This window comes from Condylura cristata, unplaced genomic scaffold, assembly GCF_000260355.1.
Source record: "Condylura cristata isolate star-nosed mole 26May11 unplaced genomic scaffold, ConCri1.0 scaffold00040, whole genome shotgun sequence".
Classification (NCBI taxonomy): Eukaryota; Metazoa; Chordata; class Mammalia; order Eulipotyphla; family Talpidae; genus Condylura; species Condylura cristata.
The window spans coordinates 4,957,866-4,983,530 of record NW_004567141.1 but is presented as its reverse complement, the minus strand read 5'-3'; the positions used below and the strand labels follow the sequence as shown (position 1 = coordinate 4,983,530).

Below are 25,665 nucleotides of genomic sequence, written 5' to 3'. Positions count from 1 at the left end.
AAGGATGAAACACAGTCATTTTCAACAAAATGGAGGATCTATGAGAAAATTATGGGCAACAAAGTAAGTTGGAATGATAAAAACAAATACAAGACACATATATAATGCTAAATTTAACACCTAAGCCACAATTCCTTGCCTGGCTTGGAGGGTCAGAAAGCTTAACTGGATTAACTAATGAATGGGACTGCACTGGAGAACTTGGGTCAGTAAGCTGATGCTCCTTTAAACAAATTCAGATTGTCAGTTGTGACCCCCTTGACTAGCCTCCCTAGCCTAATCCGTGAAAATAAACAAAGCTTCAGGACCCACACTTTGAACAGCAAACCTCTTCTGCCTTGTCCATTGCTTCTGTTAGCTACGCTGTCTCTGGTGAATTCTTTCACCCACATGCCTCCAACCTACAGTCCATACCATCCCACAACACATAGCAGACAATTCAAACTAAACACTTAGGGATCTCCCTGGCGGTGCAAAGGGTTAAGGTCCAGCACTACCTGCAGCCACTGATGCATCAGTTCCATCCCCAGTCTTGGAGTTGATTCACATGGCCCAGCAGCCCTCTCCTGTCTCCCAGGCTGCTCCCCTCAGCAGTGTATTTCAGTCAATCTGCCTTTCTGCTCCCCACTCTGTCTCTGGTGAATCCTCTCAGGCCCCCTTTACCTCTGATCTACACCCCAGCTCTTGTATGCTAAATAAATAAAGTAAAAATATTTAAAAAAACCAAAAACCCTACAACACTTAAAAAAAAAAAAAACCCTAGAGGACATTAATAAATATGCTGAGGTTAAGAGCACATCAAGTTATTACAAGTGTTTGTCTGCTTGCCTACCCTGCCCATTTGAGACTGACCAGAAAGGCAGGACTCGTGGCTTATTCACCTTCATGGCCTACTCTTCCGCACAGAATTTTAAAAAAAAGTAAAGAGGAGAAAGAAATTTTTCTAATGACCTTAGGACGAGTCATTTCTCTTTTCCCTGCACCTGTAACTAAAATGTGAAATAGGCAAAACTCGTGATAGAGCTCTGTTTCTGGCCAAAGGCGGGAGTCCACACTAAAGCCGCTGAATTTTGGGGGAAAACCCCTTTTAATTTCCTGACTCGTGTGTATTGTCTTTGGGGGGCTATCTAGTTGCCCACAACAAACATGGGTTCTTCCAACACCTATTCCGCTTAAATATGAACGCTAGCAGCCATCTTTCTCAAGGGCAAGGCTCAAGCGGGAAGGTCACACCCTACCACTCTCAGAAAGCCAGACGTCTTGAAGTCACCCTGAATCCAATCGAAAAGACGATTTCACCGGAACCGCTTTCCTCACGACCGGAAGAAGCTGTGCGTAAGGGCGTTGGGGGCGGAAATGACGGGAGCGGTGCTAGTGGGGTAGTTGGCGGGTGGATGAGCAGGGCTGGTCGCCATGTCCGCGGGGAGCGCGACACATCCTGGAGCCGGCGGGTAAAGCTTTGCGGGCGAGGGCCTCACGGGGCGTGGGGCACAGAAAGGGCCGAGAAGCCTTGGGAATCTGCGTGGGTGCAGGGGCGCGGAAGTGAGAAGTGTGTGTATTGGACAGCCGAACTTGTGGGGAGAGGTAGGCCGAGAGTCCCTGAACAAGGCCGGCGGGGATCAGAGGGCACAGGAAAGCAGGTGGTTTTGGAGGAACGAAGCAAGGGGAAGACAGTAAACAAGGGCGTGCGGAATAGAATGGAGCCTTGATGGGGCAGAGTAGAAAGGAAGTAGATTTCGGGAAAGAGTTAGAGAAGTAAGGGGATATATTGCAGTAGTTATCTATTTAAAGAGACAAGGTGATTTTATCCCTGATCGGTGATTTGGAGGTGTAAGAGAACATGAGAGGGAAAGTGGGGTGCTGTCGGTAGGTAGTAAAGGAAGCGTCTTAATAATTTTCTTTTCCTTTTTGTAGACGTCGCAGCAAATGGGACCAACCAGCGCCAGCACCTCTTCTTTATCTTCCACCTGTAGCTCAAGGTGGGGAGGTTACCAGCAGTGGGGGGAATCCTGGGAGCTCCACAGCTGCTCCCTCTGGAGCCTTGGATGCTGCTGCTGCTGTGGCTGCCAAGATCAATGCCATGCTCATGGCCAAAGGGAAGCTGAAACCAACTCAGAATGCTGCTGAAAAGGTATTTGAAGTTGAAGGGACTCTGCTTATAGCAAATTTAATAGGTGTTATTTCACAATCTTGTAATCTCAGAATCGTTGTGTTAAAAAAGGAGAAAATATAAGTACAGTAATTTAAAGTTTAATTTTGTAATGTACACATTTTTTGTCCTATTTGCTTTTATCAGGCAGGTTTGATTGGGCTGGTAATGTTTATGGGCTGATAGATTTAGTCTGTGTTCACTTTGTTTAAAGTAGTATGTTTAGTGATTACTTGTATTTTTTTTCAGAAGTCAAAAGACAAGTTCGGGTAAATCAAGGAAACTTTAAATTCTCTAATTTGAAATAGTTCTCTCTAATTAGAACTTGTGGATTCAAATCTCTGATGATTAACTGAAGTGCAATTGAATGTGAACTGCAAACCAATACTTTGTTTTGGGTTTTCATACTAATGGGGAAAATTACTTGATCATTTTATAAAAACCTGGTAGAACCTTACAATTAGACTGAATCTTTTAACTTTGATCCCTTGAACATATCTTGCAGTAGAAGGAAAGTATCTTCCTATGGGAGGAATATATTGCTAGAGGTACCTGCTTAGTTGTAGGTGGGCAGGAGAGCTGCCACTCAACATTCTGCAGATGGAAAAGGTTCGTGAATGTATGCTTTTTACTGAAATAATCCCTACGATGATTCTTTGGAGTAGATAATTGTCGCCAGTTTACAGATGAAGGAGATTAGGATTGTGATATAATTTGTCCAGGATCCAGAGGTGGGAGTTACGGCTGTCTGATTTGAGTCACCTTGCGCAGTTGAGGATTTGGCTTTTGCTTGATAAAGACTTTATAGAGTTGGAGAATTCACTGTCTTCCAGGACATCTCATTCTGTTGTGATCATTACTTGAAAAAAAGACCTTATGCTTGAGTTAAAATTTGCCTTCCATGTTACCTATGAAGAGATGAGTTCTGTATAAAAAATGCAATTGGTGCAAAGTATGGATATGTTAAATTAACATGTTTGTGGTGAATACGTTACTCTGTATACATGAAAACATCAAGGTGTATATCTTAAATATATATAATTTTTATTTGTCCTTTATATCTCAATAAGCCTGACGGGGGGCAATGCAATTCTTTGTTAACTTTCCAACCTTTTTTTTTTTTTTTAATAGGATTTATTTTCCTATTTATACATAAAAGAGCTGGAATGTAAATCAGATGTGTGGGAGTGGGTAGGGGTGGGAGGAGATCATCAGAGACAGAATGGGGATTAGAACCGGCAGGTTGACTGAAACACACTGCTGAGAGGAGCAGTGGGTGAGACAGGAGAGGTCTGCTATGCCTTGTGCTTGTTAGCTCCTGGCCTGGGATGGAACTGGTCCTGCAGTGGCTGCTTAGTGGTGAGACTTAACCTCTTGCACCGCCAGGGAGACCCCTAACCTAACTTTAGTAGAGAAGCCAGACATATCTGAATGTGAAGTATTAAAGTTGTGTAGAATTGATGGGACTCTTTAGTGAATTGGAAGTTCATTGTTGATTTTAAAGGTTTATTTATTTTTGCGTAGAAGAACTGGGGTGCATTCCATTGGTGTTGAGGATGAGAGGATTCACCGGAGACAGAATGGGGAGCAGAATGGGGGCTCAAACTCTGGCTATCACAGAGATAGAGCTGAGAGTTAATCCCTAGGCCACCAGGGAACCATTATTCATTAATTTTTTAATGTTTGCAAAGATTGCATCAGTCCATTTCTAAGGTGTACAAGGAAAAAAAAACACTGACAAAGGTGGAGTATTTTTTGAATATTAAAATTCTTGATATTAATTATTTAAGTTTATTTTTTCTCTGAAAAGTAATTTTTAAAGTGATGCTTAGATACCAGGAGACAGTGTGGTGCATAAATACTGGATGTAGAATTAGAATTCCTAGGTTTGAAGCAATTCCCAGTTACTGGTTGTGTGGCTTTGACATTTGGTGCCTCGATTCCCTCATCTATGATGGGTTTGATGATAATTTACCTGTGCAGTCTATTTCATGGGGCTAGTGGCACGCATATTAGACTGCCAGATAGAAAACAGTAGTAATGTTGGGCAATACTGATAACTGTACCTTTAAAGTTGGTCATAAAGATTCAGTGAGATGTGTAAATGTGAACTGAAAGAGGATAAAGAAAGGTAAAGAGCAATCAGGCAGTCTATCTAGTTTGCCTTCAGTTTTAAAATGTATGGAACACACAAAGAAAATATTTCCCTTGAGCAGCTTTGTTTGACATTGGTCTGAAGCAGCTAAAAGTTGGAGGAGGCCATTTTGAGATTAAACTTTTTCAGGTAACCCTGAAATCCAGCCCTCTGGAGTTGCCTGTAGATTAAATTGAGAGAAATCAGATCAGTTTTTTAGGTTCTTGCTTGCTTTTAATCTGTTTTCACTTAATACAATGGAGTAATGGGTTACTAAGTGCAGCTTAAGGGTCTTTGAGTTCACTGCAAAGATGAAATTAGTTGGATCTGATACGTTGTGACCAGCATCAGTTCGTAGGCAGCTTCCTGTTGCATGAGTGAGGGGCATAAGTTGTTGGACTTGCTCATCATTGTACCTAGGACTCTACCCTTGTATTTTACTGCTTGTAAAGCTAGCTAATTGAGCTATAAAACATCATATTTTGGCCTTTAATTTTTGTGGTGATTGCAGTGTCTAGTTCCACAGTTTCTATAATTATGTGGTTGTCAAAATGTACGTATGGTTAATAGTATAGAGAAATCAGATGTTGACCTTAAGATAGATCAACTATACTTGGTGTCAAACTGAGGTTGTTTGTTTCATTCATGAAGAATTATCAAGTGTTTCCAAGTGTGATAATAGGCCGGGAAGAGGAAAAGTAGGGACATGGTGGGACTTGGGACTGAGGACAATGAAAAGATACTATTTCATAATATAAATTTAAATTTCTCTTTTTTGTAGCTTCAGGCTCCTGGCAAAGGCCTAACTAGCAATAAAAGCAAGGATGACCTGGTGGTAGCTGAAGTAGAAATCAATGATGTGCCTCTCACATGTAGGAACTTGCTGACTCGAGGACAGACTCAAGACGAGGTGTGGAGATGTCGGGCTTCTGTGGGGAACGTGGTGGGTGGGTGTGGTTTCAGAAAACCAACATCACTAATGCAGACTAACAGGAGTCAGATATTCTTTAGGGGTTTGGGCCCTAGGCTTGAAGTGAGGGTTGGGTTTAATTTAACTCAGGAATTACTTAGTGAAAGTAAAGAACCAGTAGAGCGGAAATTTCAGATACAGAAGAGAACTCATTTCTGCCTTATTGGTGGAATGAATGAGGAAAGTCAGCCCTGCTAGTTATCATTAAAATCGATCAATTGGCACATCCTATTTTAATAGAACATTTGCATTTTTAGATCAGCCGGCTTAGTGGGGCTGCAGTGTCAACTCGAGGGCGGTTCATGACAACTGAGGAGAAGGCCAAAGTGGGACTAGGGTGTGTATGCATATTCTTTACTCTGGGGAAGGGTTGGCATACCCCGCTGGCATTTGCTTCGTGTCTTTCTCTCCCAGGCTGTACGTGTAAATTCTGGCTGGTAGCTTGGGGCGGGGGTGCATGTGCACGCGCATGCAGGTATTGCGCCTCAGAATAGACGTGACAAATGCTGGCAGCTCTTTTTTTTTATTGGCAGAAACACATCCAAAGGTTTAAAAAATAACACTTGTTGATTTTTAATGAATATGCTTCTAAATTTTTGTTCTATGGAAATAATTCCTCTAACAAATGGGCTGTTTTTTTTTTTTTAAAGCCTTTTCTCTATGTCCTTAGTGCTTCTTTGATAATTATAGATTATAAGTTATCCTTTGTAAAGATTTCATCTCCCTGTCATTTCTCCTCTTTCATTATCAATTTTTGAGGACAGGTACTTGGGTGATTTTTTGAATTTATCCTTACTGCACCATTAATTTCCATAGTAAGAGTACATTTGCCCATAACCTAATGGACATCCAGCGCAAAGAAATTCTGTTCTTGAATAATGGGTTATCTCAATTGACTGATACTAATGTTTTTGAACCCTTATGAATAGACTTAACCCCTGTATGGGCCAGTTAACTTTAAGCAAGAAGAAAGGCTTACTCATTTCTCCAGCTGTGCAAAACCGTATTCTTAGAAATTAAATAGAAGCAACCATTTCTGTACATATCATCTCTTTTACTTTTGGAAGCTTTAAAGATTACAGATTAACTTGATAACCCAGTTGGCTCCTTCTGTGGTTGTGACTAGTTTGGGATCATCATTTTATATTTCTCTTTATAGGGATCGGCCATTGTATCTTCATGTTCAGGGCCAGACACGGGAATTAGTGGACAGTAAGTGATACTTTGGGCTTACATACTGCTTTTTTTAAAGGGCAAAATTCAGAGCAATATGCAATAAATTGCCTGCTTCCTAACAGCTGTATTCTAACTCTGGTTTGTGAACCAATCCTGAATGTCCATGGGGGCTTAGAGAGGTTGGAAGTCATGTGCTGGGTAACCTAGAAAATGGAATAATACTTGAGGACTTGAGCATTGGCCTGTGTGACCATTGGGTACTAGTTTGTTTATTCAGTTCTTTGGTATAGTATCTTACTAGCTGTGTTTTTTCCCAGGAGCAGTAAACCGAATCAAAGAAATTATCACCAATGGGGTAGTGAAAGCTGCTACAGGGACTAGTCCAACTTTCAATGGTGCAACAGTCACTGTCTATCACCAGCCGGCACCTATTGCACAACTGTCTCCAGCTGTTAGCCAGAAACCTCCCTTCCAGTCAGGGGTATGTTTTGTGGAGAGATGATGAACAGCTTTATCATTTCTATTAAATAAATATACCAACTAATGCAGCAAGTGTGTGTGTTGGGGGAGAATTCTGAAATTTCAATCTGAAAATTACCCACTGTTGATACCCTGTTTACAGGCCTGTTAAGGTTCCAAGATTCTGAGTACGTCTTCAAACGGATACATTCTGTAAAGGGGATTAATAGATGACAGAGTATGTATTTTACAATTTGAAGTTAGCGGTTGGAACCTAGTTTGTAACTTGATAGTAGCTGGAGGACTAAGAAGGCTGAGTCTGATGAAGTAAGATTCTGCTGATACAATCCTCCTAGAAAAAAAGGGTTTGAGAGAGCAGCCCTTATTGGAGAACGTCACGGGCTGACTGTACTACCCAACACTTCATTGCAGTTTATAGGAGACTCTTATTTATATTCATTACTTATGTGTGTATATATACATGTTACATGTTGTGATTATGGATTAGCACAACTTAAACATAGCTTATAAAGTGGATAAAGTGGGTATGTTTACTTCAGTATTACATCTTGGGTTTTTACATCTTACAAATATTTTGCTGAACACAGTAAGGTGTTAACGTGGGTAGATACATGTAATGTGTAGTTCTCACAAGGTGTACTACCAGACAGGGTTTATTTTTATGTATGATATGTCATGATAGAAAACGTAGGTGTTCTTATTCTGGAAGTGATTAAAAGTATGTAGAGGGATTCAAGTATTTTTGCACAATAATTTTCAAGATGAAGGTTATATATACTCTGTTTAATCTAAGGTGTTCTGTTCTTCCACAGATGCATTATGTTCAAGATAAATTATTTGTGGGTCTAGAACATGCTGTGCCCACGTTTAACGTCAAGGAAAAAGTGGAAGGTCCAGGTTGCTCCTATTTGCAGCACATTCAAATTGAAACAGGTGCCAAAGTCTTCCTACGAGGCAAGGGTTCAGGCTGCATTGAGCCAGCATCTGGCCGAGAAGCTTTTGAACCTATGTATATTTATATCAGGTATGAATATATGGGGCTCAGGCATTTGAGTACTTGTCACCTTAACGGTACAGGCAGGAATAATTCCAAAGTAAGAGGGTTTGGATTTAATAAAGCAGTGGTAACTATTTGAGGAGCTAGGGTAAACAGACTCTAGGAATCATCCCAATGAGGTAATAATGAATGAGGAGATAAAATTGGGATTTTTAATATTCTCTTTGCTTGGGCTTTATACAAGTCTGTGATCCTACAATGAGCTGTATAAGCCTAAAGTAACTTGCATTAGAAGCTGTGACAACATCGCTACATCACAGTAATTTTAATGAACACTCTGTGTCTTTATGGTAAGATATACTATTACTCAGAGAAAGAAACCATTGAAATATATAGAGTAATTGATATAGTTATATTAAAGAGCTTATTTGACATTTTTTCTAGTTTGTGGTTTTTGAGACTTGGATTTGTGCTATTGAATTTATGAAATGTACAAAACAACAGTCAAAGTAAAAGTGGAATCTTGTATTCTTTCTCCTTCTCCCCTTTGAACTTTCATTATTATTCTTTTGCAGTCATCCCAAATCTGAGGGCCTGGCTGCTGCCAAGAAGCTCTGTGAGAATCTCTTGCAAACAGTGAGTTATACATACTCATTCAGAAGAGCCGCTGCCATTTTGGGTTGTGTCTTAGCTGTTTTTCCTACCTGGTTTAGTTTCTCAGACATCCCATATCAAAGTACCACAAATTGGGTCACTTAGAAAACATAAATTCATTCTCACAGAACTCCAAAATCAGGATATGGGCAAGATTGCTTCTCTCTGGGAGCTCTAAGGTGTACTCTCTTCTGGGCCACTTTCCTCTCTGATCACCTGAATTCTTGGCATTCTTCGCCATGGCATTTCACTGGTCTCTGCCTCCATGTTCACCTGGCCACTTGTCTTGTATCTTTGTGTCTGTCTCCTGAGGATAGCAGTCAGTGTGACTTCATCTTAATAATTTAGATCTGCAATGGTCACCTCCCCAAATAAGGCCACATTTGAGGTTCCGGGTAGATGTAAAGGGGGAGGGAGTGTGTGTGGCAGGGAAAACACTAGTCAAACCATTACATTCTTCTAGTACCTTACATAGTCTAAGGAAGGCCACCACCCTATCCAGTTTCACAGTAGCATGCTGTTTCAGTGTGAAATTGAAAAATCTATATTCTAGATTCTGAAATCTCAACAATGTGTTGTTTAAATAATGCTTTTCATTCCAGTCAGGCTGGTTGTGATGGCATTGTAAGTTTTTTTTTTTTTTTTAAGATTTATTTATTTGTACATACAGAACTGGGGTACAGGCCAGAGACTCAGGGGCAGTGAGAGACTTCACCAGAGACAGAGTGGGGAGCAGAACAGGCAGATCAACGAAGTACACTGCTGAGGGGAGCAGTGGGCGGGTCAGGAGAGGTCTGCCACGCCATGTGGTTTCCTCCGGGGGCAGGCGGGGATCGAACTCATACGGAAGTGGCTTTAGCTTCTCAGTGCAGTGCTTTAACCCGCTGCGCCACCAGGGAGGGCCGTAAGTTTTTTTTTAGTAATAGTTTCAGCTGAAGATTAGAGCAGTGATAGGTTTAGCACAGTTAGCAGTGTTTTGGGGGGGTAATTGCTTATTTGATTACACACTCTTTTTTTGTTTTGCTTAAGATTTTTTTTTAATGCATATGAACTGGGTGTAGGCCAGAGGTGTACAGGGTGACAGGATTCACCAGAGACAAGAGTGGGGAGCAAAATAGGCAGATCTAGTGAAATACACTGCTGAGGGGAGCAGTAGGTGACAACAGGAGAGGTCTGCTGTGCCATGTGGGTCAGGTCCCTGGCTGGGGATTGAACTCAGACAGCAGTAGCTAGCAATAGCTTCGTAGTGCTGACTTTAACCCCTGTGCCACTAGGAAGGGCTCATACTCAGATTTTGGGGTTGACTGTGTTCATGTTTGTGCTATTTGGTATTTCAGGATACCCCTTAGGAAGTTGGTTCTGTGAAGTAACCTGATTTAGCAAACTTTGTATCAGATATCTTCCTGACCATTCCCCATCTTTTGGTGCTACTTGAATTTATAGACTCAGGATCCACGTAATGCAGAACTGGAGCTGGGGCAAGTATTAGGCCTCTATTAACTGAATTCCTTGAGGATAGGTGTGATACCAGGTGGCAGGGAGACTAAACTGGCCAAGGCCCTGTTGCCCAAATACTTTACCAAATACTCTCTGGGTTCTTCACCTGTGTGCACAGTTGTAAGACTGCTCAGGCTCAGGAAATAACAGCAAAGGGGTTCTCTTAACAGAGAAACAAGAGTCACTGAGGCCATTAATAGCCATTTACTTTACCCAAAGTCATGTCCAGTACTGTCCTGCACACAGACCTTTATGATGGCGTCTTCCTCCCACTGAGGATGAGCAGCTCCTTTCTCAACAATGTTTAACATGGCGTCTTCCTGCCTCTGTCGACCTGGGGCACACAGCAGCCAGACTCCAGGCCAGGACAAAGGAAACTCAAGAGGACAACAGAAAACAGGACAAAAGACGCTTCCAGAACTGCAGGACGTTTCAGCACCGTACCAGAGGGCACTCAGGACAGCAGCCACAGCCACCAAAATGACCCCAAAAAAGGCAGCTAAGCCAGGCTTACATCTGCAGCAAAACCAGTAACCTTTTCAGTTTCTCAGCTCCTTGCAAACTCCCTTCCTCTTCAGAGGTCTGCAGTGGCTTTCTGCTCCAGTCACTCCTATTTCCTCTCTAAGGTTGCTGCTGCAAAATCGATACTTTTTTATACCTTATGGGAGGCTGTTTTGTGTTCACAGAAACCCCCTCAGGGAGGGTACCACCTGCCACAGTCCTTGGCTTCAGTCCCCAGCTACATTCCCCACTTCTAGTTTTTATCACCACATCTATGGTGAATAGTAGACAAACCCTTTCCATTGGCATAATTACAAACAGCATTTTATAGCACAGTGGCACAGCTCTGGGTATCAAGTGGATCACCTTGTAGATGGAATGAACGATTTCTGAACACTTACACTCACAACTTACAAATTCTATAACAGCTTAAGTTTCTTTGGTTCTCTGATTTTGTACCCAGCATTTCTGGGATTTAGAATTTTCCATGATCCTGATTTTCGAAACCTTGCTTAATAATCTATAGGTGTGGCCCCTCCCTGGTGGCACAAGGAGTTAAAGCACAGGCCTGTGAAGCTAGCCACTGTAGCACAACTTTTTTTTTTTTTTAAGATTTTATTTATTTATGCATACAGAACTGCAGGGGCAGTGAGAGGATTCACCAGAGGTAGAGTGGGGAGCAGAACAGGCAGACTGACAAAGTACACTGCCAAGGGGAGCAGCGGGTGAGACAGAAGAGGTCTGCTGCACCATGTGAGTCACCTCCAGGGCCTAGAGAGCAAACTAGCAGTGAAGCCACTGCAGCTAGCTTGCAGTACTGTGCTCCAGCCCACTGTACCACCAGGAAGGGCCCTGCAGCACAACTTCTGTCCCTGGCTGGGGAGGTGACCCACATGGCACAGCAGTTCTCCTCTCTGGCCCGTTGTTCTCCTCAGCATTGTATTTCAGTCAATCTGCCTCTTCTCTTGCCACTCTGTCTCTGGTGAATCTTCTCACCCCCACACCCTTGGCCTGTACCCCAATTCTTGCATGCATAAATAAGTCTTTAAAAAATTGATAGGTGTACCTTAAAATTTAAATTGGATGAGTTTAAACTTGATCAGCACATCAATGGACAAACTTAATTCCTAATTACTTTGGACTTGAACTTGTATAGTCAGACCTTTATGAATTGCCCACCAGTTAGGACTGTCCAGTGTTGATTTGCTTTCCTTTCTCTTGTAGGTTCATGCTGAATATTCTAGATTTGTGAATCAGATTAATACTGCTGTACCTTTACCAGGTGTGTATGTCTTGAAGTGTTTAGAAAATGTTTTGCTAGTGATATTGATGTGTAAAATATGATACTTGAGGCTAGAATTACTGTGCCAGGGCACTGATAATGTTCCCTTCAACTTAGGGTAATTCGGAAAGCCATTCGTGCCTCAGTATTTTGCTTCCCTAGAGATTAAGTTAATTATTCATTTAAAATGTCTCGTTCTGCTGCAGCTGATTAAACACTTTTTTTCTTCCCCCTCAGGCTATACACAACCCTCTGCTATAAGTAGTGTCCCTCCTCAGCCACCATATTATCCATCCAATGGCTATCAGTCTGGTTACCCTGTTGTTCCCCCTCCTCAGCAGCCAGTTCAACCTCCCTATGGAGTCCCAAGCATAGTGCCACCTGCTGTTTCATTGGCACCTGGAGTCTTGCCAGCATTACCTACTGGAGTCCCACCTGTGCCAACACAATACCCGATAACACAAGTGCAGCCTCCAGCTAGCACTGGACAGGTAGGCTGTGAGGATGTACAACAGGATACTGCTGAATTTGGAACACTGGGGCAGGGAGAGGGTGAGGATGGCGGGATTAACCAGAAATAAATATACAGTGTGAGGGTTTTTTTCCTGTTTTCTCACTGTGTTCGCATCACCAGGCTACCTGAATACTTTGTGTGTGTGCATTCATCCTAAAGTTTACAGATAATTTTACAAATCTTGCCACCATGTAACAGTTTATAGCAGTAGTCAACAAGCTTTTTGTAAAGAACCAGATGGTAAAAATAGTTTAGTTTGTGTGGGCCATAGAGTAGTATGTGAGTGGTTCATCAAGGTAGATTACTATATAGTCCTTTTTCGTGGTAGGGAAGAGGTCAGTGTGAGCATGGAAATGGATTTATGGTAGGCCCTTCTTTGTGGGCTTGTCATAGTGTACCCATGCAAGAGTAAGGTGCAGCCTCGAACCATTGCCCAGTCTCTCACCCGTGGACTGTGGGCTCTGAAAGGGACTGCACATTTGAAGCAGAAAGGGGCTTAAGAACTAGACTCTGTTCCCCATCCATAATTATTTTACCTTACGTTTACAGGTAGATCTGTAGTTCTCAAGATGTGAGGTTTTTTTTTTTTTTTTTTTTTTTTTTTTTGTAATCAGGAAGCAATACAACAGAGTGGTTTAGATTTAAGGTTAGACTGCAAGGGTTCATCATGACTTATTCATTTTTGAGTTGCATGATCTTGGAATATAACTTATTTCTGATCCAGGCTTTGACTATCTATATACAAAATGAGCATGTGTGATAATAGTTACAGAATTATGTAAGGTGATAACAGTCAATAAATGTTAGCTGTTTATTATTAAGAGTTTCGTTTTTAGGAGTGTTTGTTTTCTCTAATATAAACTGCCTTTTGATTGCCCCTTTTCTTTTTTGGAAGAAACTCTTAAAACATAAGATATACATGCTCTAAATGTAACATCTTATCCTGTAGAAGTGGTAGATGAGGTTTCCTTTGCCACAAGCATTATCCAGAAAGCTAATCACATTGATTAAAGGGCCTTAGTTGTAAAGAGAATGTTCTTGCTTGATAACCATTGAACTAAGTGCCGAGGTTTTGTGTTTTAACAATCCTATTTGCTCTTAATAGCCCAAACAAACAGTGATTTTTCTCAGTTCAGAGTATGGGAGAGGTTCAGTTTCATCTTTCCCTTTGAAGGTGGGAAAGCTAGGTGATGCTGTTAGCAAATTTTATACAAAAAGGAAACAGATGAAAGACTCATGTGGCACATTCTGATCATTAAAGTATGTTGTAATTGTTGTTTACTAAATCAATAGTTGGTTATTCTCACTCGCCCCCCCCCTTTGTTTTGGTCCCAGAATCCGATGAGTGGGCCTTTTATTCCTGCTGCTCCTGTCAAAACTGCCTTGCCGGCTGGTCCCCAGCCCCCGCCCCAGCCCCAGCCCCAGCCCCCACTCCCAACTCAACCCCAGGCACAGAAGAGGCGATTCACAGAGGAGCTACCAGATGAACGAGAATCTGGACTTCTTGGATACCAGGTTAAATAAAATACCATGTCTTACTTTCTTCATTGCATCCTACTAATTCTCCCTTTAGAAAAAGAAATGCACAAATATATCCACTATTCTCCACTAGGATTCCAGGAAAATCTATTTAGATTTTTTTTCTTGGGGGATTAATTTAAGCAAGAGTAATTCTCTTTGGTAGATTTTGTCTTCCAAGGTCAGTGTGATAAGACTACAAAACTCTCCACTAGAAGAAGTCCCCTATGACTATCATCTGGGATGAGTTTTATCAAATTCTGCACGTCGTCTTATTCATACATTGGACTCTTGAATATTTTTGAAAGCTGGATAGTTCTTACTTCCCTACACATCTCTCCAAAAGCTATTCCCCTATTATGTGCTTTGAGTTTAAAATCTTGGCTTTCAACTTATTCTCTTCTACCCTGAGAGTGATTTCTTTCTCCATTTCCTTCCATACTCCCTAAAAGAGACAGAAATGCAGTAATCCTGTGCAAACACATAATATTTAATAGTCATTCATTAGATTTTTTTTTTAATCATTAAAATATGTGGCTTGGGTGCATCTTTGTTTTAAAGCACCTTTACTTTTTAGAATTCTGGAAACTTTTGAAACAAAACATTGAAGCATTTTCATAGTTCAGCACTAGATTTATACAAACCAGTTATGGATCGTTGAAAGCAGATAAACATCACAAAAAGAGTCACAGCAACACTGACAGAGTCCTACAGAGAAAAAAGCCTTCATTGTTTTGGTTGTACTCCAGATCCCAAAGAACTATGTAGTGCAGCTTACTGCTATTACTCGAAAGATGAGGCACTTGACAGTTACATTAAGGAGCTAAAGTCAATACAGCAGTTGTAGATTTGCTAATGCCAATGTATTTTTCTGCTCATAGCATGGACCCATTCATATGACTAATTTAGGTACAGGCTTCTCCAGTCAGAATGAGATTGAAGGTGCAGGATCGAAGCTGGCAAGTTCCTCAGGCAAAGAGCGAGAGAGGGACAGGTGAGTTGGTTGAAACACATGTATGTGGATGTGGATATATTCAGATGTTGTTTGAATTGACACAAGTTTCTGTGTTCTAAAGTGGGGTTTGTTTTATTTTGCATAGAATAATTGGGGTATAGGTAAGAGGGCCGTGGGGGGGGGCAGTGAGGATTCATCAGGGGGTTACCTCCCTAGTTGGGGATCGAACACAGGAAGTAGCATTGATAGCACTGAGACTTAACTAGTCCATCGGAGAGCCCTCACAGACTTTGTATTCTAAACTGAAATGAAGGGCCTCCCTGGTGGCTAAGGGGTTAAGTCTCAGCACTGTGAAGCTACCCTCAGCCACTGCAGCACTCATTCCATCTCTGGCAAGAGACCTGACACACATGGCCCAGTAGACCTCTCCTGTCTCACCCGCTGCTCCCCTTAGCAGTGTATTTCAGTAGATCTGCCTGTCCCCACTCTGTCTCTAGTGAATTTTCTCACACATCCCTCAAACCTCTGGCCTACATACCTGAGCTCTTACATGCATACGTAAGTAAATCTTTTTTTTTTAAATAATATTTTTTTAAAGATTTATTTATTTATGCATATAGACTGGGGTACAGGTCAGAGGTGCAGGGGAGGCGAGAGGCTTCACCAGAGACAGAGTGGGGAACAGAACAGGCAGATCGACGAAGTACACTGCTGAGGGGAGCAGTGGGCGGGTCAGGAGAGGTCTGCTGCGCCATGTGGTCACCTCCGGGGCAGGCGGGAATCGAACTCATGCGGAAGCGGCTTTAGCTTCTCAGTGTTGTGCTTTAACCCCCTGCGCCACCAGGGAGGGCCCCATAAGTAAATCTTTTTTAAAAACAAAAAACATGGTATTTGGCTCAGGTGAGTTCTTTTTGATGCAGTAGTAGAAAGTAAAATCTTAAAAACAGCTACATTGTCATTAATTCAATGCAGGGAGAGGGAATAACAAAGGTGTTACACAAAGAAGCCATTCTTGTTTTTTATGACCATAGCCTATCATTCATTGAAGCTATTAAATGAAAATCCATCCTGCCATCCAGTTCTTGAATTCACCTTTCCTGTATTATTATCTTTGACAAGTAGGAGCCGATTTCCCATAACAGTTCTATTTTTGGAATGTTCTGGCTATGTCAACAGACCATATAACCTTATAACTTGTTAGTAAGCTTGAAGGCCTGGGGGTTCGTGAAAGTAGAAATTAGTGTCAAATTTAATTCGAGGGCCTCTTGCTTGATGGCATAAGCAGTTACAGCGAAGCATTATGAAGCTACCCACAGCTACTGTAGCACAAATTCAATCCCTGGCCGGGGAGGTGACCCACATGGTTCAGCAGCTCTCCTATCTTGCCCACTACTCCCTTCAGTAGTGTATTTCAATCTGCCTGTTCTGTTCCCCACTCTGCCCTGGTGAATCCTTTCACCACCACCCCCAGCACCTCTGGCCTGTACCCTAGTTCTTGTATGCATAAATAATAAATCTTTTTAAAAATTTAACTGGAAAGATTAGCTGCAGACTGTTATTTTGCCAAAGTATTAGAGAACTTAAAATTGATTTTTTCTGAAAGTACTTCATTTTTCATTTTCCTAGGCAGTTGATGCCTCCACCAGCCTTCCCAGTGACTGGAATAAAATCAGAGTCTGATGAAAGGAATGGGTCTGGGACCTTAACAGGGAGTCATGGTGAGTAAGGTGTATTGGGGGGAGTAGGGAGTGTCCAAGACTGGTCATAAGTGTTTAGTTTTCTAACCTGATGTTCATTCAGGTGTGATTCATTCAGGTGTTTAATCCAACTTCTGTAATCTACTGGCTAATGAGAATTTTTTTTTTATATGGACAGCATATAGTTACACAGCCTTTTGTTTTCAACCCGACGTGTCTAGAAAAGAGTCAGTCGACTTATATTTTATACATAGCATCAGTGACATTAAAACCCTAGGAAATGCTAATGATTGGTAGGTCATTTCAAAATTTTGTTGCCTTTGTTGTGTGAATACCTAGAAGTAATCTGATACAGATTTAATAAAGATTGATTTTTTTTTTCTTTGTATTGGAAGATGAGCCACATCTCCCCTTACAACTATTGATCAGCTTGTGGCTTTTATAAAATAGTGTTGCCTCCTAGTGTTCCAGAACTCTAAATCCTGTAGGGTTACGTGGGATCATTTTGCTCCTTGCCTATAGTCATAATAAAAATCAAACAAGAAAAAATATTTTTTCTTTTCTAAACTTCTTTTCTTTTAACTCTTTAAAAGGTGAGATATCAGGCTCCAGAGACTCACTTGCTAACTTTCCTTTTTTTTTTCTTTTTTCTTTTTTTTTTTTGTGTTTCTTTTTTCTTTCTCTGTTTTCTTACATGGTTCTGGTGGATTCACATTTGCTGGTGCTGGTGCTGTTTTTCGTGTGATCTTCAACGTTTTTGGGTGACCATTGACCCTGTGACCTCAAAATGGTGTCCAACTAACCACTTACAATTAACATCTTTTTTTTATTAACGAATTTATGGTATTATCTTTTTTTTTTTTCTTGGTGGGGTTTGGGGTTGGGTTGTTTTTTTCTGTTTTAGATTATCCAGTGAAGAAGATGAAAACTGCGGAGAAGGGATTTGGTTTGGTGGCTTATGCTGCAGATTCATCTGATGAAGAGGAGGAACACGGAGGTCATAAAAATGCAAGTAGTTTTCCACAGGGCTGGAGTTTGGGATATCAGTACCCTTCATCACAACCACGAGCTAAACAACAGATGCCATTCTGGATGGCCCCGTAGGAAATACTGGAACTGACTTTTGACCTTCGGTGACTCTTCTTTAGCAATAATGCATGCATTTGATTTAACAAGACTCTGGGGCCTGTACTGGGAACCATCTTGGACCTTTGCAGTGGACCTTTGCAGAAGTCCTTAGAGATGCAGTGTCCCCTTTATTGAAGGGGTTCCAGTCTTTTTTAAAACATCCTTAATTCTGCAGTGGCATAGCATCTGTTAAAATTTACATAGAATCACAAACTTGTCTCTGAAGCTTTTTAATGGTTGGTGAAATGTGCTTATGCAACAAAGCATCCCAACAGGGTCATTCCCATATACATTTGATCTCATCCAGCCTTTTCCAAACAAATAGCCCCTATCTGACATAGAAGAAGGTTTTTATTTATATTTTACTACTGCTTGGTCAATTTTGATAATGACTGGTTACAAAAAAAGCCTTATTCTTCGTGAGGGAATTATTTTAAGACATCCTTTTAGTACTTAAGATCTAAGAAAAACTCGTCCCTATTTCATTTTTGGATTCTGTTTTGGAAAATGCAGTTTTACTAGTACAGTTGGATATGGCTGGATCCAGGGGTAAGGGAAGGGTTATATTCTTTCTCCTGTTGTGTCTTTTGGGATGATCCAAAGCTGGCACTTTTCAGGCACACTTGTCCCAGATAGCCATTGCTGTTTTTATTGCCCTTCTAAGCTCCTTGTCTTCAGCTGGGTCAAAGAAAACTACTTGATCAAAAACTCATCACAGAAATGAAACAGTGGTCTGTCTCTCTCAGAACTGGTTGCAGCTAAAAAAGAGATGTGACTGCTGGCAATAGGATGGTGGACTGAAATTGCAACTTGTCCTTTTTCTTGGCATTACAGGTTTTGCCAAAAGAACTTTTTTGTATCAAATATTGATGTATGAAATTGAAGGAGCTAGTCTGCTGAACCAGGAGTAGTTTGAGATACTGAACTGTCACTTTTGCACATTTGAATATTTTGCAGGCTGGCTTTGTACAAATTGATCCTCTGGTTTCCTATATGTTGTAAATATTTAGACCATAATTTCATTATAAATAAATGTATAAATATTCTGCTTATGGTTTCTTTCTTTCACAACCCATCCGTACACTAAAGTTCATAAACTTTTACTCAGACCATAACGAAACATAATCTCATCAGAAAAATACATGTGAGCTTAAAGTGTCTGTATATAATTCCAAGAGCTTCATGATTTTGCTAAATAAGCCTTTGAAAGTTCAGATGAAAAGTGTAGAATATTATGCTCGATTTTTTTCCCCATTTCACATTTGAGCCCTCCTTTATATTGATTTGATTAAAAGGACTAAATGAATTTTTAAGGGAAATACAAATTATTTGGGGGGGATTCTTTAAAGGTGTAAGTTTCAACAGAAATTTCACACCTATCAACTATGTGTGCTGCCTAAATAGAGGAATATAGTGATAGTACATTTATGGCTGCATTAATTAGAGGTCACCTGAAAACTTAAAATTTCCTACTGGAAGGCAGTACATTGTTTTAAGACAGAAAGTGATTTTGACCGTCTTTCATTTACATGTTTAAAATACATGTAGAACTTTGATTAACTGACCATCTGTTTTTTGAGGCCTGATCCCTGTTTGCAAGAGCCCAAGTCACGGCTGTCCCTTTTTGGAAACGTTTAGAAACTGCTATGGGAAGTGAACTGATCTCATTCCTCACCTGGGGGCGATTTGGTGGTGGCTCGTTACTTGTGGCCAAATGCGGCTTTAGCACGAGCGTCGTCGAGCCCTGAAGAGTTATTTTGGAGGCCCCGCGAGTGCACCTGCTCAAGTCTCCCTTATTGACGTGTATAAGTCACTGCTTTAACCTGCGAGTGGAGTGGCGGCCAGCCGCGCGCGGGGCTTGAGGCCCGGGCGAGAGCGGCCCCTCCCCGGAGGGGGTGGGCCCAGCCGCGGGCGTCACGGGGTGGCCCCGCCCCTCCCGCCGGGACGTGGGTGCCGGTGGCGCCATCTTCCCCGGTTGCGGGAGGGTCACAGGTCAGCGCCCGACCCTCGCCGCCAGAAGGAAGACGAGTTGCGGGGGGGCCCGTCCGGGGCCCTCACGACCCGAAGGTAAGAGCAGCTGGCATTCGGCTGTTGGAGCGCGGGGTGGGGGCCGTGATGGCGGGCGGGGCTGCCGCGGGAGAAAGCGCCTCGGAGGGCTGGGAGGGGGCGGAACCGCGGCGCCGCGGGCTTCGGAGGACCCCCGCCGCCGGGGCGGTGTTCCTTGTGCTCCTTCACCCGGGAGTTCGCGCTCGGGGGCGCCTGCCCGCTGTGCCGCCAGCCCGAAAAAGCCGACAGTGTCTCTTCTTTCTGGACAAAGTAATGCGGAAAATCTGTGGTGTGTCACAGGATTGAACTGTCCTGGAGCGAAGGTAGGGGTGTGGGAGATTCTGGGGCCTCCAGAAAGACTGCAGGAGGGAACGTGAGTAATAATAGGGCAGAGAAGGGAAGAGAGAGCATTGCCTCTAGGCCCTTGTCAAGGTGTCTCCTTCCTGGATTAAATATTTTCTTCTTTCTTTTAGGTACCTTTTCCCAAGGGGCACCCAGGATTCTCCAAGAGGACAATGGAGTCTGGCGCTCGACCAGTTGGTAGCTGCTGTAGCAACCCTGCGGGCCTCTCCCGGGAATACAAATTAGTGATGCTGGGTGCTGGTGGTGTGGGGAAAAGTGGTGAGTGGCATTTTCTTTTTTCAAGAAGGAAGGATGAAAGGAATTTAGGACAGATGATCTCCATCCAAACCAAATGGGAGACGGGCTCTAATGCAGTGTTGCTACTTAGTTCTTTCTGTGGGTTACTTCTGTGTGAATTTTACCTTTCATTTCTTGTTTTGAAGCCATGACCATGCAGTTCATCAGTCACCGATTCCCAGAAGATCATGACCCCACTATTGGTAAGTCAGGTAGTCACTTAGTTTTCCAAGATGATGTTTAACTTTATTCTGAGGATTTTTTGGTGTGTAATTAATTTACGAGTACTATAGCAGTGGTAAGCAAGTATTTTTTTCTGATAACTTGTGTACATAAGCCACGTTCAGTTTTTTATGGACCACTAATAGGACATTTGATTGACATTTTTATGATTGATAAACAGTATTGCCAGATTAAAGGAAAAATTTAAAGACCACTTAAGTCTCTTGCTGTCACTTCTCTAGGATCTGACTTGAGCCTAATTCTGTAAGTATGAGTCAGCTGGTTTGAACTTCCACAAAAGGAAGCAGAAAAACAAGTAGAGCCAGCCTGCTGAACTCTTTTGACCCAGACATGCAGAGCCTGGACTTCTTCCACACCAAACCCTCCTTTATTTCTTTATACTTCAAGTTACTGTGTATTATGTCTTTTCTCATGTCTTTTACAATCTTTATTGCTTTATTTTTGGGAGAATATTGGATTAAAAAGCATTTCTGGTCATATTTTATCTATTCTCTTTAAGGACTTAAGATCATTGCTGTTATTTCTGAAGCCATAGGTGATACTGGTTTGGAGAGGTGTTGGCTTCAGAGCACGGGGTCCTTAGGTTACCTCTGAGAAAAGTTTGATCAGAGTTCCCCTTTCACTGGCAAACAAGGACTTCCCCCACAAGGTAGAAGTGTTCAGTTATAGCAGAAGGTCAGGTTTATTATTTAAAAAATGGGAAGTAAAGAAAGGATGCTTAGATTGACAGAAGCTGGCGGAGTGGCCCCTGAGGCCTGCATGGCCGCAGGCGGGAGCCTAGGGGTAGAGGTTGGTGGAAAGAAGAGAAGCACCTGTGTCACCGATGGGCAGGAAAGCAGCTGCTCCTTGTCAGCACAGAGATGCGGGTTTTCAGGAGGGGCTTAATCCTTTGTGGATTGTTAACGGCTGCTAAATTATTTATTTCCAGGGTTGGCACCTGAGGGTTTTTCCTGTATTTGGTTTGACTGGGTAGATTTGAAAGGACCAGTGATTGTTTTACAGTGGGCCTCAATCTCCATATCCCTGCCTCAGGCCTGCTCCTCCAGATGCTTTACTTTTCTATAGTTTGTTTAACAACTATGTTAATCATCCCTCCCCCCACCTCCATCAATAAGGAAGCAGGTTTGAGGCAATAAAAGGTTATCTTCCACAATAAAAGAATGTGAGAGAGCCCAGAAGTTGGCCATTTTATTGATGTTTTCAGGATTTGATACTGAGTCTAAAAGGACTTGGATTGGGTGAGGGTCTGCTGCTCTGTTTTCCACAAAACCTGTGAGTGTTCTGTGTTAACCCATCTTTAGACTGGTCATTTTTATATAGTTGAGACTTCTGTGGATTGAGGAAAATTGAAACAATATTTGTTTTTTTCTTCTTTGTCAAATTTAGAACATTTTTCAGGGATTCAGACTGATGGGAATTCTAAGGATAAAGTCAAGTTTGGGGGTCTCCCAGGTGGTGCAGGGTTTAAAGTCTCAGTGCTGTTAAGCTGTCAGTAGCCACTGAGACATGAGTTCGATCCCTGCTAGGGAGGTGACTGACCCACATGGCACAGCAGACCTCTTGTCTTGCCACCTCCTCAGCAGTGTGTTTCAGTAGATCCTCCTGTGCTGCTCCCCACTCTGTCTCTGGTGAATCCTCTCAGCACCCCACACCTCTGGCCTATACCCCAGTTCTTACATGCATAATTAAGTAAAAGTAAGCTTTAAAAAAAATCAATTTAGGGCTTAGGTAATTCAGAACTCCTGAGATACCTTTTCCTTTCTTTAAAGTAAAACACATAAACTTGTCTGCTGGAAGAGTTAACTTTTGTAATCAACTTCACCAGTCAGTCACCTACTTTCCTGACAATACTATTTGATTTAACATCAGATATTTATGTCTCTTGAGTTCTAGTTAAATGCCACGCATTGTGGTAGACTCTCTGGGTCTACAGTATCTGGTGTCACTGAATTTACAATTTAATGCATTCTGTTTCAAGCTTTGATTGCTGAAGCTAAGGGAAAAAAAACTTTGCTGTAATCAGTCCACATGTAAGTATGTGAGTGTACCTGTGTGTACATGTATGTGTTTTTTTTTTTTTGTTTTTTTGTTTTGTAGATTTACTTATTTTATGTATACAAGAACTGGGTACAGACCAGAGGTTTGAGGGGTGAGAAGATCACCAGAGACAGAATGAGGAGCAGAGTAGGCAGGTCAGCTGAAGTACACTGCTGAGGGGAGCAGTGTGTGGGACAGGAGAGGTCTGCTGCATCATGTAGGTCAGCTCCCTGGCCAGGATTGAACCCATGCTGCAGTGGCTGTGGATAGTTTCATAGTGCACTTTAAACCATTGTGCCAAAGAGGGCCCCATGTGTGCATTTTTATGTAGTTGAAATAAAATGAAAGCATACTTAGTACCTATGGTGTGCTCTGGTGTCTTTTTCATTTTTAGTTTCTGCTTAATCGTTTTAATGCTGTCTCCAGCCCATTAAATTCTTTCACAGCTCAATCTAGTGGTTCATGAAGTGTAGTTTAAGAATTATTAATTTGGTGAACTCTTCTTTCAAGAGAAGGTCAAAAATACAGAAATAGGCTTTGGGGAAAAAATTGTTACAAGGAAAGACAACCAGGATGTAAGCAACACTTGTTTGAATAGTGGTAATAATGAGTGGTTTTATTCCTCTTTTTTCTTTTTTTTTTTTTAAGATTTATTTATTCATACAGAACTGGGGTACAGGCCAGAGATGTGGAGTGTGATAGGATTCACCAGAGACAGAGCGGGGAGCAGAACATGCTGACTGAGAAGTACACTGCAGAGGGGAGCAGCAGGCGGGTCAGGAGAGGTCTGCCTTGCCATGTGGTCACCTCCGGGGCAGGCGGGATCGAACTCATGCGCAAGTGGCTTAAGCTTCTTAGTGCTGTGCTTTAACCCGCTGGGCCACCAGGGAGGGCCTTTTTCCGCTTTTTTAACTTTACTGTATTTTGCAAGGTTACTATAATAAAATATACAGAGAATTTGCTTTCATAAAGGAAAAGTTACAGCAGTATGAATTATTTAGAAAATAAAAAAAAGTGATGTTTTTCCCCTTTTTTCTATAAAATGAGGAGGCTTTATAGCACATGGTTAAGTACGTAAGAACTTGACTTGATCATTAATTGTGATGTGGAAGACACATTTTAGCATTTAATATTTTCTGTGAGATGGAGATAAGTGCCTCATTGGATTATTGTGACTAGTAAGGAAACATAAAACTACATAGTATAACTTGGTAACAATTATTTAATAAGTGGTAAAGTTATTTTTCTGTACTGATTTTTTTTAATAACCCAGTATCTTATAAACTGATGTCATCTTTTTTTTTTTTTTTTAAAGACTTACTTATTTATACATATAGAAACTGGGGTGCAAACCAGAGGTGTGGTGGGTGAGAGGATTCACCAGAGACAAGAGTGGGGAGCAGAACAGGCAGATCTACTGAAATACACAGCTGAGGGGAGCAGCAGGTAGGACATGAGAGGTCTGCTGTGCTATGTGGGTCACCTCCTTGGCTGGGATCAAACTTCTGCTGCAGTGGCTGTGATAGCTTCATAGTGCTGTGCTCTAACCTGCTGCGCCACCAGGGAGGATCCTTATGTCATTACTTCTTTGTGGAAAAAAATCCTTAGTTGAAGACCCAATTTACGTATGTCAATGCATTTTGCATGTTTCCTGAATAGTAATGGGCACTTAAAGAATTTAGGTCTAATGTACTTCTTCATAAGATGAATTTTAAAATAAGATTGAGAAGCCTCCTTGGTGGCATAAGCAGTAAAAGTCTCAGCACTATAAAGCTGGCGGCAGCCACTGCAGCACAAGCTTGATCCCTGGCCAGAGAGGTGACCCACATGGCCAGCAGACCTCTCCTGTGTCAGACACACTGCTCCCTTGGCAGGGTATTTCAGTCCGTCTGCCTTTTCCACTCCCCACTCTGGTGAATCCTCTCACATCTCCACACCTCTGGCCTATACCCCAGCTCTTGTGTGCATAAATAAATAAAATAAATCCTTTTAAAAATTAAGGTTGAGGGCCACCTTTGTGGCACAGGGTTTTCAAGCCGTTGGCAGCCACTGTGCCCTGAATTTGATCCCTACCAGGGAGGTGATCATCATGTCTTGTCCACTATTCTCCTTAGCACTGTATTTCTGCCGGAAGTATACTGGGTTTACCTGTTTGGCTCCCTACTCTGTCTGGTGAATCTTCTTATTCTTGTGAGTTGGGTCTACACCCCAATTCTTGTATGAATAAAAATAAATATTATTATTTTTATTTTTAAATAAGGTTGAATGTTTTTGCATTTGTGGGCTTATAGTGCACCTTTCTTCCCTCCTGTAGAAGATGCTTATAAAATTCGGATTCGTATTGACGATGAGCCTGCCAATCTGGACATTTTGGATACAGCTGGACAGGTATTAAATCATGGAAAGATGTTTTCACTGTAATATAAAGGGGAAGGGAAGGCCTATGCAGAGAAGATCACTAGTTCATCTCTTTTAATTTTTCATGCACTCTGAATCAGGATAGCAGGTAATCAACCTATTTTTTTCTCTAATGTGAAATAGCCTGTAGGTATGTAGTTGTTAGTTACATCAGCACGTTAACAACCCTTGTTTCCCTCTAGGCAGAGTTTACTGCAATGCGGGATCAGTATATGAGAGCAGGAGAAGGATTTATTATCTGTTACTCTATCACTGATCGCAGAAGTTTCCATGAAGTTCGGGAGTTTAAACAACTTATATATCGAGTTAGACGTACTGATGACACACCTGTGGTTCTTGTGGGAAATAAGTCTGACCTAAATCAGCTGAGACAGGTAAGCATTGCATTGAAAATGCTATCTGTACTTATGTGATCAGTCATTTTATATTTTTGTTTATTATACCTTTCGTTGACTTAGAATAAAAATTCAAAATTGGGTCCTCCCTGGTGGCACAGCGGGTTAAAGCACAGCACTGAGAATCTAAAGCCGTTTCCGCATGAGTTCGATTCCCGCCTGCCCCAGAGGTGACCACATGGCGTGGCAGACCTCTCCTGATCTGCCCGCTGCTCCCCTCAGCAGTGTACTTCGT

The 25,665-nt window shown here is 41.9% G+C and overlaps 2 protein-coding genes across 3 annotated transcripts in view; both read left to right on the top strand.

Annotated features, from left to right (window-relative positions):
- Window positions 1-1,342: 1,342 nt before the first annotated feature.
- On the top strand, window positions 1,343-18,700 carry KIAA0907 (KIAA0907 ortholog). Of its 2 annotated transcripts, XM_004693826.2 has the most exons (14): window positions 1,343-1,451; window positions 1,915-2,131; window positions 5,065-5,193; window positions 5,511-5,590; window positions 6,413-6,465; window positions 6,747-6,910; window positions 7,722-7,933; window positions 8,482-8,542; window positions 11,783-11,840; window positions 12,078-12,331; window positions 13,690-13,869; window positions 14,754-14,866; window positions 16,454-16,545; window positions 17,429-18,700. In XM_004693826.2, exons 1-14 carry the CDS (start codon window positions 1,414-1,416, stop codon window positions 17,626-17,628), a joined length of 1,851 nt encoding a protein of 616 aa, XP_004693883.1. In that variant the 5' UTR covers window positions 1,343-1,413; the 3' UTR covers window positions 17,629-18,700. The 2 variants fall into 2 exon arrangements, with proteins under 2 accessions (XP_004693883.1, XP_012588868.1); XM_012733414.1 differs by lacking the exon at window positions 17,429-18,700 and having other exon boundaries at window positions 1,388-1,451; window positions 14,782-14,866; window positions 16,454-16,540.
- Window positions 18,701-19,598: 898 nt separating this feature from the next.
- The window catches only part of RIT1 (Ras-like without CAAX 1), a 9,493-nt gene continuing 3,426 nt past the window's right edge, over window positions 19,599-25,665 (top strand). Inside the window, exons 1-5 of the mRNA XM_004693825.2 lie at window positions 19,599-19,719; window positions 20,172-20,319; window positions 20,484-20,540; window positions 24,932-25,005; window positions 25,218-25,409. Coding sequence (XP_004693882.1) covers window positions 20,214-20,319; window positions 20,484-20,540; window positions 24,932-25,005; window positions 25,218-25,409 — 429 coding nt within the window. The 5' untranslated portion in view covers window positions 19,599-19,719; window positions 20,172-20,213. The remainder of the gene's footprint in view (window positions 19,720-20,171; window positions 20,320-20,483; window positions 20,541-24,931; window positions 25,006-25,217; window positions 25,410-25,665) is intronic.

What these genes read in the sequence shown, in the direction of transcription:
- KIAA0907 (XM_004693826.2), top strand. Translation starts at nt 1,414, where the DNA reads ATGTCCGCGGGGAGCGCGACACATCCTGGAGCCGGCGG. An exon ending in ACACATCCTGGAGCCGGCGG is followed by an intron (nt 1,452 to 1,914) that starts GTAAAGCTTTGC and finishes TCCTTTTTGTAG; the next exon opens with ACGTCGCAGCAAATGGGACC. An exon ending in AAGGCCAAAGTGGGACTAGG is followed by an intron (nt 5,591 to 6,412) that starts GTGTGTATGCAT and finishes TTCTCTTTATAG; the next exon opens with GGATCGGCCATTGTATCTTC.